Raw genomic sequence first — 14,015 nt, forward strand, 5'->3', positions numbered from 1 at the left:
GTGTTGCCCAGCACTTATAAAGTGCTACGATACTAAAATAATATGTCACGATAATTGTCACTAATTATGATAATTTTTCAAGTAATATATAATATTATTAATTCGAAAAACATTATAGTTTTGTTCTCAATTAGTACTCATGAGTTTCATGTTACTAATTATATTGATGTATTGCTAAAATAAAAACAACGTTGATTATAACGTTAATAAAATTCAATTTATGCTATTGATATTATATACTCTAATTTCGTATATTTATTTTGCATTTTCTCAATCGATTTGTAGTGTAACATTTATATGTTAGTGTTGCTTTCTTGACGCAAAAGCTTATACATTTGTGACTAAAAAATATATATATTGGTTCGAGTATTTATGGGTTTATTGATGTTATTTTCATGTTGGACAAATAAGGTAAAAGTATCAAAAATTGATAAAATATCTAGTGAGCATAGATTTTTTTTTTTACAATACATACATATATAGACTAAATCTAATTTAATTTAGTTAATCAATTATTAATCTTTGTTAGTTACCAAAATGAAGTAATTTTATTGGGTAAGCAATTTGTTCTGTCTTTATAAATGGAGGAACTTTGTCTAAAAATATTTCCAATATTTAATGGCTCATTGATGCTATTTTTATCGTTGCACCTAAACAAACATATAATAAACAAAATTTATATATTATTTCACTTTGATGTGGAAAAGAAATAATATATAAATTTGATTCTCTCATTTTTTTTAATCTATTGTTGACAATATTTAGATTCTAATAAAGAAAAAGATAAAGTTGTTATTTCAATAGCTCAAATAAAATAAGTTCTAAAGCTAAACTTTAGTAAATGTAACAAACTAACACCACAGTTAAATCAAATTAAACTATGAAACAAGAATTGAAACAAATACTTTTTATTCCAAGCAATATGCTATTTCGAGACTCCACCTATGCGATTACACTGAACATGTTGTTGTTGTTCAAGCAATAGACCATTCGTTGTTTAGCTCATTTTTCAACTTCGTTATCTCATCCTCAGGCAAAGTCATGGTCACAATCCTTCCTTCAGCATAATTAGGCCCGTTCGGAAGCACCAACACGGTCCCTGCATCGCCTACTCCATCGATAAAGTAACTTACATTCTTCGGCTTATGACCCTTCCAATCGAATTCATAGAGATCAGCACCTTCCAGGCTGACGAAAGTCAAATTTGCTCCGTACACGATCACATCAGACACTCCATGCTCTTTCTCGATGGCTTCATCGATCTTTAATCGCTCGTCGACGATCTCATTTTTAATCAACCTTGCTAATTCACTAGGATTAGCATCTCTAATTGAGTCATCAACCTTAACCACACCAATTAATTGTGTGTTTCCTATAAGGCCCTCTTTCTTTTCTTCATCCTTTTTACAAATGGTCACAACTTTTGGGCCAGGCCCATCTCTAATTTTTGAAATGGACTGCCAAATAATAGAACATAGTGATTCAAATGGGCCTTGAATTCCTATTCTTGATTGTAATTGGCCCAATTTGGATGCACTAACATGGATCGAAAACGACTCCAACTTGTAACTTGCATTAGCAACCCAATGATCTTCAACCGGGTCAACCCGTTTTATGGAAAGTGGATCCTCCACAATTTTTTGTAGGGTTTGGGTTGAGTTTGCTTTGGTTAATGAATGGGCCAAGTTAAGGGGTCGGGGCGGTTGGTATCCACCAACTACTTTACCCAAAAAGTTCCAAAATTCAGTTGCTGAGAATATATCTCCAAGTACATGGGCCCAACTTAGGCCCAATGAAATTCCACCACATTTGAATTTAGTATGCTACATAAATAGCCCAAGATATAAATGAGTCAACTATTAATTACCAACAAGAAAAAGTATAGAAACAAACAATAATTAAAAAGATATATAAGATCGAGGAAAAGGTTATGCAAGAAATTTATATAATTAGAAACACATTTATTAAGAATCGGAGCAAAATTCACGTCTGAATCTAATCTATTGTTGAGTAATTTATCTTGTGATTATGGCCTCAAGATCAAATCCCTCCTACAATTGTTGACTTGAATTCAAAACAAATTTAATATACATCTTATATATGTTTATCGAATTTTATTTTTATTCCAAAGATTTTAAAAATAAATAAAATTGTGAAATATATATCCCGTGACTTTAGAAATAATGTTCAATCCTCCACCTCTGTGTATTAAATTGACTCACCGTCTCCTACCAAAATATAAATTTAATTGCCAACCAACTGTAATAACTTTTAGGCAAAAATTTAAAAAAATACATATGGAGAGTCTGTCTCTTGTCAATTATTTTCATTGTTACTTTGTGTCTCAAATTATATGTCATGATTTTTTTTAAAAAAGATTTTAATTAATAAGGAATTTAAGATAATATTAATTATTTTTTTCTCCATTTTACCTTAATAGTAATAGTTCTTGAATATTACAAACACTTAAATTATGAAATCTTAACACATAAATGCGGTAAATATTTAATGTAGAGAAATTATATCTTAAGACATAAATAAAAATAAAATAGTCATATAAATCCTAATTACTGTTTGTACGAGAAATAAGATATATACTACAACAAAATCAACTTTTAGCGGCATTAAAATATTGACATGAATAAAGAGTGCTCAAGGCTTACCGATATTTTTTAAGTGTAATTAGAACCAATGTCGCACTTTAGGAACATATACAAAGAGTGACAATTGCAGCTAAAATCATATATTTAACGATAATTAAGAATTAAATACCGTTAAAAATTATTTTATTGTTGTGATATAATTTGAAACTCTATCTATAGGTACATTTATTACTTACCTACCTCAACTAATTGAAATATTGATGCCACGACCATACAATCTTTGATATGGTGGTGAAATATTGCAACTAATTGGGTGGTGAAATAATAGGAGTATATGTTTATTTGAAGTTATTAAAGAGTTAAGGTCTATAATCACCGGTGTGGTGGAGTATTTGGAATTTTATTTTTAGCAAAAAGTACAAGGTTTAAGAATTAAAAATGAAAAAAAGGACTCTTAGTAAAAACACTATTATCTTATTTGTTGAATTGTTTTCGATGCAAATCTGGATTGATCAACTCTTCATCCTGAATAAAAAGGTATTGAGTTCAAGCATTAAAAAATAAGATAAATAAATTAATTGACAAATACTTTATTCTATTTACTGATAGTTTCAAATATGAATTTAAACTAATCGATTAACAATTAACTAAGAAGCGTTTTATTATTTTCTTAGTGAACCTATCGAACACATCATACCCCTAACCCTAAAAATACCCCCTTTCCCTTCCTCCGAGCAAGAGAAAAAAATGAAACATAAAACCCGAGACTTGAAAATGAATAACTTCTTGATAGGAAGCACTATATCAGTATATCTTTTTAATGAGCTTATTCGATATAAATTTGAATTAATCGAGCCAGAAAAAAAAACAAACATAAGAGTATACATACCTGTATGAGGACTGGAGGTGAGAAAGCCAATTCAGGACCAAGAACTTGATTAGAAACAAGTAATTTCTCAAGTGAAGTATCTTTCATTTCTAGCCATTCATCCAAAGTTTTATCACATTGTGCTTCAATAAACCTAGCACCACAATCATTACATTTAATATAAGGTCTCCCTGACTCTGCCCTTCTAAACCTACCATTAGTCATATAAAAATAATTGAACCAAATAAATATTGGTTCTTTTATTTTATAAATTGTGACACCTTGAAATGCTTGGCTATCAAAGTAATAAATCCCTCTCAAATAATGTAATTTCATGGCCAAATCCATGTTACTTGGCTCATAAACAACATCTTGTCCTGTTACTCTTGCTGGTCCAACTGAGGATAATTTTATGTTGTAAATTAGACCATCTTCTAATTTTGAAGACACCATTTTTTGGAATTATTATTATTTTTTTTCTAAGTGGGAGTAGAGGAGACAATATGGGATGTTCTTGATTATGTAGAGGATGGTTTATATAGGCTTTTGAGGTGAGATATATAATAAACTAGCAATGATTTATATATATGGCTCATAGTATACAAAATAGGTGTATTGTGTATATATTGATAGCTGACAGATGTGTGAAATGAACGAGTTGAATTATATTTAAGTTGATTAAAATTAAATCAATTGAGTTAATAAATGATGATTCAATTAAATATTTATATAGGCTTTAATTTTGAGGTGAGATAATAAACTAGCCATGATTTATATAGCTCATGGTATACTAAATGGGTGTATATATGAATAGCTGACAACGGTATAACATGAGCGAGTTGAATTATATTTAAGCTGATCAAAACTAAATAGATTGAGTTAATAAATGATGGCTCAATCAAATGTTAGTAGATTTATATAAGTTGGATTATATAGGCTACACCATGGGTCATAATAACTTAATTCGCCCAAATTTTTACTTTAAATTTGAGAGTTTTACTTATAATTTGTTTAATTATCTAAAAAAGAAATAAAAATTGCCTAGTTTAAAGATAATTATCATAAACATTTGAATATTTTATTTTATATATAATATGTTTTTTACAAAATATTATTTACATAATATTAAATACAAAAACATTAAGTAATGCAGTACTGTGTACTAATTAATTAATGATGTGTAATCGGGAGATCAATATATAAATTCGAATTATGAAAATAATTTTGTTTTTACACAAATGTAAAATAAGATTGCGTACTATAAGACCTTATAATTATGTTCTAGCCAGAGTTTAGTGCACATTTTCTAGTCCCTACTAGGAAAATTTAAGAAGGTTTACATGAAATTATCCACTCCTATTATCTTTTATTTCAAACACTTAAATTATTTTTTCATCCGATATACCGTATTAATTTTAGAATTTGAATAATCTAAATTTATGTGGAACAATTTTATTTTGAAGTAAAACTCTTTCTATTAATTAAACGTGAATTTACATTTAAAATTTAAATTCCAAATTTGTATAACGATTATAGCTTCCAAAACCACTAACATTAATTTGGACTGCAAGAGTAGTTCTCTAGCTGAAAATAATTTAAACTTATCTCATATAGGAAATTCAATTTTTGCATAAATAAAATGAAATAAAAGAATAGTCGTTATCTAAGTAATTAATGAGCTAATAAGTTATATAATTAATGGAGAAAAAAGTATACATAGGTGGCAAGGCTTTAAATTAGGTAGTTGGAAAAATTCATTGCAAGTTATTTATGGCGTTTTATTGTTCACGTTGAGGTGGTAGTGTCATGTGTGATTAATTTTATTTATTATATTTCATTTTGTTAGAATTAAATTATAGAAAATATGGTTAACATGTTAAAATATTTTTCTATTATATTAATACGAGAAAAATTAATCGTATAATTTTTTGAACATCTAAATTTAAAATATTGAATTAATTTAATTCAGTCTAGTTTCGAAAATTAATCAAATCAACTTTTGTGAAACATGACAAGTAAATTCATTTTTCCCCGCTCGGTGGTTAATACCCTCATTGAAGTATGACTAAATTCAATTTCGCGTTAGCAATCTCCGATTGAGAGGCAAAGTGTCTTTTAACAAAGACAATTTTATATATAAAAAAACTCAAATAAAATCTCTAATTAAAAATAAAAGAATATTTACTATTCTACCGTAACCTTATTAACCTTATTAGATATATGCAAACCCTAGTTGCATGTTATCTATTACCCTTATTTAAGTCATCCTCTTCATTACAAAAATAGGGTGCAAATAAATATATGTACCAACTCTAGAGGTGCAATATTAAATAGTTTACCAGATGCACATAATACAATATTCTATATATATATATTGTACCATATAACTAGACAACTCTAGAGGGTATATAATAATATAATTTGACTCATATTCAAAGTTAAATTTGATTAGTTTAACTAAATATTTAAAAAAAATATATAAAAAATATTATATATGACAACCCCCCTCCCCCATATAATTAATATCATAATATGATCGTAAAAATAACACACATTAATATATTAATTAAAATTCATATAATTTGATTATTGAGAAACGAGTGATCACATTATTTCAAGGAAGGAGTAAAACGTAAGGAGAACTTTGGTTGAGATAACAAAATGTCAGTATGTTATACACTGCTATTTCTTTTATAAATTGAGAGACGTTTCTTAAAAAGAATAAAAAAAAGCCTATTAATTGTGATTTAATTTGTTTTACCACATTATCTATGGAATTAAATTCTGGATTAGAGTAGTGTGAGTGAGTTAAAACACTTCTCGATTAGGATGGAACTGCATTAGGAATTAGCTCTTAGCATGTTCTTTTTTTGTCTTAATGATGAACTAATTGACACGACATATTCAAAGTGAGGTGCCATATATATATATAGTGTATGTTATTTTCAAATGCAGATGACATAATATTGATTGTCAAGACGTGCAATGGAGTTAATGATATATTAAAAGTTTTGGAAAGAAGTTTAAGAGTCTAAAAGTTTCAAAGTTAAAGAAGGATTAAGTTAGAGAATGAATACCAAGAGTACAAGTTTAGTACTGTGTTGTATGACGCGGAAGTGAAAATAAAGTTCGATACACTAGTCATATTCAAGCAGTGGCGGATTCAGGATTTTCTTTTTGGAGGTTCGACGTGTAAATAAGTCATTCGAAATATGCCCTTTAAATTTTCTTGGGTTTAAAACCACACTTTTGGCACGTTTTTAAAATAAAAGGAAATAGGTCTGATATACCCCTCAACTATGTCATTTGGAGCTGATATACCCCTCGTTATAAAAGTGGCTCATGTATGCCCTTACCGTTATACAAACGGCTCACATATACCCCTACCGTTACAAAATTGCTCACATATACCCTTCATTTAACGGAAGTTAAAATATTAGTTTTAAATTTATATTTGTTACTTCTAATTTTTTTTTTAAAATTATTTAGGGGTATATATGATTCTTCTATCAAAGTTCAAGGCATATTTTAATTTTTTTTCATACATAAATTATTTATTGACTTCTTTTATTATAATTATTTGAGTTTCTTATTTTTTTTTTATTCCTTAGTTTAAAGAAAAAAATTTAAAATATATTTTTTGTGTGTATTGTAATTTAATTTCGTATTCGAAGAAAAATTTTGGTCATCTACAATAAGTTTTACAAGAATATTAGTGACACATAAATAAATTTGATTATCAAAATAATAATTATAAATTAGTCATTGAAATAAAAAAAAGTCAAAAAATATGTTTGACGAGGATTAAATTTACTCATATGAGATTATATTTTTTAGAAAAAAAAAATAAAAATTAGATTTAATTTTTTTTTCATTTCCGTTAGAGGAAATGGTATATGTGAGCCATTTGTTTACAAGTAGGGATATATATGAGCCACTTTTATAACGAGGGGTATATCAGCTCTAAATGACAAAGTTGAGGGGTATATCAGACCCTTTTTCCTAAAATAAAAAATGCTCGAAAAACAGAACTGATTTTTTAAAACAAAAATAAACAATCAAGGGTCTTATCATTGAGCCATATATTTCTATTTGTTATTTAGGCGGTTAAAAAATATTCATATACAAAATCGTGTATTTTTTTGTCGAGGGTGTTGGGTGAACACCCTGGACCCAACGTGAGCCCGCTAATCCAAGAGAGAGAAACCTTCAAGTACCTTGGGTTCATTACTCAAAAGATACGTGACAAATGATAATGATGACGCACATCAAATTAGAACGGGATGGGTGAAACAAAAGCTAGCTCACCTTTGGAGTACTATGCGATAAAAGTATGTCCCCAAGGCTTAAATTTAAGTTCTACAGAGTGGTGATTCGACCAACTCTATGAAGTAAAATGATGACCAATAAAAAAGAAAAAAAGGTAAAATATATTCCTGAACTATTATAAATGGTATGCGGATAACCTCCGTCATACTTTAGGGATGTTGGTGCAACTGCAGTCCAAAAATTAGAGCATATATACCCTTTATACTAACGGACATACACGTATCATAATCTTATCCACAGACCCAATATTGGATCGATAGATAAGATTGCGGCACGTGTCCCTATATAGCTTTCTGTTAGAATGAAGGGCATATACGCTCTAGTTTTTGGATGGCAGGAGCACCAATATCTATAAAGTATGACGAAGGGTATCTGCATCATTTACGATAGTTCGAGGATATATTTATCCTTTTTACTATGTTCCAAAAATGAAAATAATTGAGATAAAGATGTTTAGATGGATGTATGATTTTTTAAAAAAAATATAATTAAATATAGTTTGTTTTCACAAGTTAAATGCATAAAATAAAATTAAAAATAATAAAATAAATTGGAGGTCTGCTCTAATACAACAACAACAATTTCTTTTGAATATTACTATCAATTTCAAACTACTTGTTATGATCGCCTATGAATTTGTACTATCTACCATCGGTAGTGTAGCGGATGGGGCTATGCTTTTTTTCTTAATCAGATGTCTTGCACTTAAGTTTTGAATACTTTTTTCAAATGGGGTTCTACGTGACGAAAATAAAAAATAATAAGACTCCAACAACTATCCGAATGAAAACTTTAATTGAAAGAAAAATAATCTTACTTTATAAGAAATTTTTCAACACGAAATATAAAATTAATGAAATTTTAAAATAGATATTAAATATCAAATGAAAAAAAATTGTAAGTAAACGTCCATATATCTACAAATGAATTAATTCCCACTCCACAATTAAAAAAATATTAATTAATACGATCCACATAAAATAAATGAGACCAATTAATAACATAGGTATACTTCTTTGTCATTATAATAAAAATAGAAATAAATAGAGAATTATAGTTGAGAGTTGAGAAGGATAAGACAAGTTTAAGTTTATGAATGTCGTGGAAACACGTGTGAGTTGGCGCTTGAGTTATTCTGAATTCAACATTTTAACATTATACATAAATTTATATAAAAATTATAAAATATGATAAATTTAAACTCATAATATTAAATTTGTTCAAACATCAAAAATCTTTAAAATTGAATTCATAAATTCAAATTATAAAGTATGCTCTGTCGATCTAAGAAACACATTGTTTGCTTGAACTCAATTGTTATTATTGTTTATGTAGTGTTGTGAGCAGATTTGAATTTAAAATTTTGAGTTCATGAGCTCTAAATTTTTATATAAAATAAGATAATTTATGATTTTGGATAAATTATTTAATTATATATATTCAATGAATTTTTAATACAAATATATAATTTTAGCTAAAATTATTAACTTTTATTGTACACGTAGCTAAAATTGTAAACTTTAATGGCGAGTGATTTTTAATTTTGTGAAATTTTTTAGCAAACAAAAAAGTCATTATTAGGAAGGCCAGCTCTTCATGGTACCTTGTAAGATGAATCTTAAAACTTTTATGTTGATATCTTTTATTGTTTGGAGATGAAATGAGTAAGAAATTTTATTCTTATGGATGTATACCTTGTGTTTGGCATAAATAAAACCAAAAATTACATGAATAAAAATTTGATTAAACAATATTTGTATTTTATATTTCAAATTATTGAATGCTGGAGTTATACTCTGATCATGACCAATTTTACACTTCCAAATGAAATGTAAATACAGGTTGGGTCGATCTCATAAAAGAGTGCGCATGTGTCAAGGTAGATGTACATCGAAGACAATAAATATACGAGTAATGTCAAATGGTTGGAAAATTTTATCAGTATTTGGCTAGAAATTTAAAAAATATTTTCTCCGTTCGATATTATTTGTCATGGTTGCTAGTTTTAGAGTCAAACTATAAAAACTTTGACTAATATTTTAAGATGAATTTTTCATCATATTAATATGCAAAAAATTGTAATTTATAGTACTTTTCATATAGTTTTAGAATATCTAATTTTTTTGTTTAAAATATCGAATTAATGTAATCTAATTTAACTTTGAAAATTAATCAAATTAACTTTCGATAATCGCAACATGACAAACAATTTCGGACGGAGGAAGTAAATAATAAAAGTATTCAGAAGGGTAAACAATGCCAAAGGGATTTTTCCTAAATATATTACTCCCTCTGTCCACTTTTATTTGTCATTTTACGTTTTTCGAAAGTCAATTAAAGCTACTGCTAATTCGAAAATGTAAATATACAAAAGACTATAAATAGTTATATTTTAGAAATATATCAACTTGAGAAAGCTAAGCAATCAAATACTTATTATTTATTTATTACAAATACAAACAGGTCATGGTCTCCAGTAAAGAATGAAATGGATCTGCAATTTATTAGACACATAAAATGGTTTGAGATACTAAAAGTAAATAATTGAGATATTCATATTCTGATCATCAGCTTTGTAAGACGTTCCGAGAGCCTAATGTTGAACTTGGTATGTTTCAGTAATAGCTTTTTCAATTTAGGCATACTCACATCATCCATGCACTCTACTTCAGACAACCAGGATGGTTGTTGAATAAGAAGAACTTCAAGTTGCGGAAAGCTATCACCATCACCAGAGAGATCCATCTTTTCTTCCTTATGTTGGCGGTAAATCATTTTAAGTATTCTTAATTTGGGCAATTTCTTAAGCAATGCCACTAAATGACCCTCTACCTCAATGTTGCGAAGAGTAAGCTTGACGAGATTTGGAGGGAATGATTCAGAGTTCAAACGCACACTTCCATTCAACTGCAACTTAACAATATGTGGATAGGACGACAAGTTTATTTGCTCACTCGGTTGATACGAAAATATGAGCTTCAGAGACTCCAACTCTTTAGGCAATGTTGATAATATCTGAACGGTAGAATCTGATACTCCCCATATACCCAGTTTCCTTAAGTTGATCAACCGGTGAAATAATCTCGGTTCAACAAACTTATCATCCATACACATCAAAGTTTGTATATTATTAGGAGGCAATGAGTAAATTTTTCGGCTTATTGAAAAGCAACAGTTAGATGCTTGTAAAGTAGCTTTATAACGAAGATGTCTCAATTGTCTAGACTCCCAAACACCAGTAGGAAGTTCAAAAAAGCTATTTTCAATATTTATGGTCTGCATATGTTTGACCATGCTATTTGGCAGTTTCCCATACATATGCCCCTCCAATTGCAGATAGCGTAAGCAACTCATCTTCCCAAACATGTTTGGGATTGTCATGGAATAATCATAAGATATGACTACAACCAACAGTTGCAATAATTTGAAGTCATGACGAGCCAGTTGAGAAAATAGGCAACTATCATCTATAAAACAGAAAAGTGCACGAAGTTTCTTAGGCTTAGGATTTGAACGGAAGAAATCATTCATGGCATTACTATCAGAGTAGAATGTAATCCTTCGCACCCTAGAAACATTGCCGGGATCACCAAATGCATTGTGCTCGGTGTGAAAGAAGTTACTTTCCTTGCCCAACTCCACACACAAACTATGTAACAAGTCATGTATGCGACAAGTTGAAATTCTTCCATCATATCTCCTTTTGGCAACTTGGATCAAGTTTCTAGAAACCAAATCATTTAGGAAATCCTCCGCCTTACTTTCAGCCTCTCGCGTATTACCACTATTTACAACTATGAGCTTCTCAGCAATCCACATATTTATCAAATCAAAAGCACGAATTTCATGGTCCTCGGGGGAAAGGCCAAAGTACAAGAAACATGGCCTTAATGCAATAGGCAAATCATTGTAACTCAAAGCCAATACCTTAGCACATCCCTCTTGAATTTTATGAGTCATACTCTCAAGTACTCTGTTCCATGCATGTTCTGTTCTTCCTCTTGCCCTTAACATACCTGCAGTCACCACAATCGCTAGCGGTATACCTCCACATCTCTCAACTATACATCTACCAATATTTACCAAGTCTGGTGAAGTATTGGCCCAATTATCATTTACAAAATTACAGATTTTCTTGGTAAAGAGTTCAAAACTGTTCTCTGAGTCTAGAGGTTGCAACTCGTGGATTGAGAAATCCCCTCCTATGTATCTGCCTACATTACTATTTCGAGAGGTTATAATTATCCTACTGCCAATTTTTGAATCACATTCAGGAAGGACAAGTTTTAGATCATCCCAAATTTCAACATCCCAAATGTCATCTAAGAGGATAACGTACCTTTTTATTTTCAAGAGTAACCCTAGGTTGTTCTCCAAGTTTTCTTTCCTTTCTTCTTCCGTCAGTCCAACTTGTTTGGCTATGTCGATTAAGATTTCTCCTGCCCTTGGCTGTTGTGAAACATAGACCAGCGCAGAACACTCAAATTGATGACGGACATGTCTATAAAGTTTCTTGGCAAGAGTTGTTTTTCCTAGACCGGGCATGCCAACTATTGAAACTACTCCATAAGGCAAATCTTGAAGAAGCAATTTGTGTTGGAGCTTGTTGAAGTCATGATTCAAACCGATGACCTCTGTTTCATCATTAGCATGAAGGAATCGTCTTCTCCGGTCCATTGGAATGCAATCATCATTATTGTTACTTGTATCTGTGATGTTGTAAGTTGTCCTTACACGGTCAATATCAGCAACTCTTCTTTTTATCTTCTCAATCTCCATAGCAAACTTATCCGCAAATGAAACAGTCTTAAGGCAACAAATGAACTTATTGGATTGTTGAATTTTTGGAAGGAACTCATCTAATAGATCCTCCACATCACCTGCCAGTTGTTGAATATCTTCGAATAGGTTTTTGACCCTTGAATCACCTCCAACTTCCTTTGCCTTTGCATCGTCTACATATGATCGAATGTGTCTCATTTCTCTCTGGAGCCAATCGATAAACGCGTACCTTCTTGCACGAGTAGATTTGCAGCTATTTCAACAGATTTATTGATGACTGCTGTAACAAGAATATCAGCCATCTCCTTTTTCCTTAAATTTCTTTTTTTTTTTGTAAATGTAAGGATGAGGAAGGGAAAGTAAGAAAAAAAAAAGATGATCAATTTGCTGTAGTGTTGGAGTCAACGACCAAGTCTTGTAAACACATCTTTTCTTAATCATGTTAGCTGGTATTTCGTTTTCAAGCATCAATAACAAACGTTGAAAGTCAACTGTAAACAGGTCAGTTATTTACTTTTAATATCGATCTCAAAATAAGCTAATTTGTATTGCAGATGCATTTGAGAATGTGAAAGTCTGCATCTAACATCATCCCTGCACGTTCATACTGACATCATCTCTACATGTTATTTCAGGCAACCAGAGTGTGATTTTGAATATGCAAAACTTCAAGCCATCACCAGAGAGATCCATCTCTATTTTTTTATGGTCACAGCCAATCATTTTAGAGTATTCGTAATATTATTTGGCAATTACCCCCTCCAATCGCAGATAGCGTAAGCAACTCATCTTCCCAAATTTGTTTCCCACAGTGAAACCCCCATAACCATCTTGAGACATGACTATAACCAACACTCGCAATAATTTGAAGTTGAGATGAGCCAATTTAGAACGGTCTTTTGTGAAAAAGAAAAGTGATTAGATTGGAACGGAAGAGCTCATTCATGACATTAATATTAGAGTTGAATGTAATCCTTCGCACCCTAGAAACATGATCACCAAATGCATTGTGCCCAACTCCACACATAAACTATGTAATAAGTCATGTATGAGACAACTTGATATTCTTCCATCATAGCATATCTCCTTTTGCCCAAGTTTCTACAAACCAAATCATACTTTCAGAAATAATCTTCTCTGGTCCAATGGAATGCAACCATTGTTATTGTTATTACTTGTATCCATCCATGATGTTGTAAGTTGTACTTACACGGTCAATGTCAGCAAACCTTTTGAAAAAATTAAGTAACAACGCAAACATCTTTAGGATATACCTTTCATCAATCCCACTATATTAAAAAAACATAAATTATATATCTAAACGCCATCTTGCAAAACTTCACTCTTCATCGCTGTGAGTTTGGGGCTCTCAAAATATTTTGAAAGGGTATTCGATTCTTCAATTCAATTTTATTTAACTTTAATAGGTAGTG

General features: G+C 30.2%; 1 protein-coding gene and 1 pseudogene across 1 annotated transcript; both read right to left on the reverse strand.

Annotated features, from left to right (window-relative positions):
• Window positions 1–769: 769 nt before the first annotated feature.
• LOC107031440 (protein ECERIFERUM 26) lies at window positions 770–4,067 on the reverse strand. Its single transcript, XM_015232824.2, has 2 exons — window positions 3,493–4,067; window positions 770–1,823 (listed from the first exon to the last, which is right to left on the reverse strand). The coding sequence occupies exons 1-2, from the start codon at window positions 3,922–3,924 to the stop codon at window positions 975–977; spliced, it is 1,281 nt and encodes a 426-aa protein (XP_015088310.1). The 5' UTR covers window positions 3,925–4,067; the 3' UTR covers window positions 770–974.
• A 6,141-nt stretch (window positions 4,068–10,208) lies between these two features.
• LOC107029473 lies at window positions 10,209–13,029 on the reverse strand (annotated as a pseudogene).
• Window positions 13,030–14,015: the final 986 nt, after the last annotated feature.

This window comes from Solanum pennellii, chromosome 9, assembly GCF_001406875.1.
Source record: "Solanum pennellii chromosome 9, SPENNV200".
Lineage (NCBI taxonomy): Eukaryota > Viridiplantae > Streptophyta > Magnoliopsida > Solanales > Solanaceae > Solanum > Solanum pennellii.

What these genes read in the sequence shown, in the direction of transcription:
- LOC107031440 (XM_015232824.2), bottom strand. Translation starts at nt 3,924, where the DNA reads ATGGTGTCTTCAAAATTAGAAGATGGTCTAATTTACAACATAAAATTA. An exon ending in CACCTCCAGTCCTCATACAG is followed by an intron (nt 1,824 to 3,492) that starts GTATGTATACTC and finishes CTATTTATGTAG; the next exon opens with CATACTAAATTCAAATGTGG.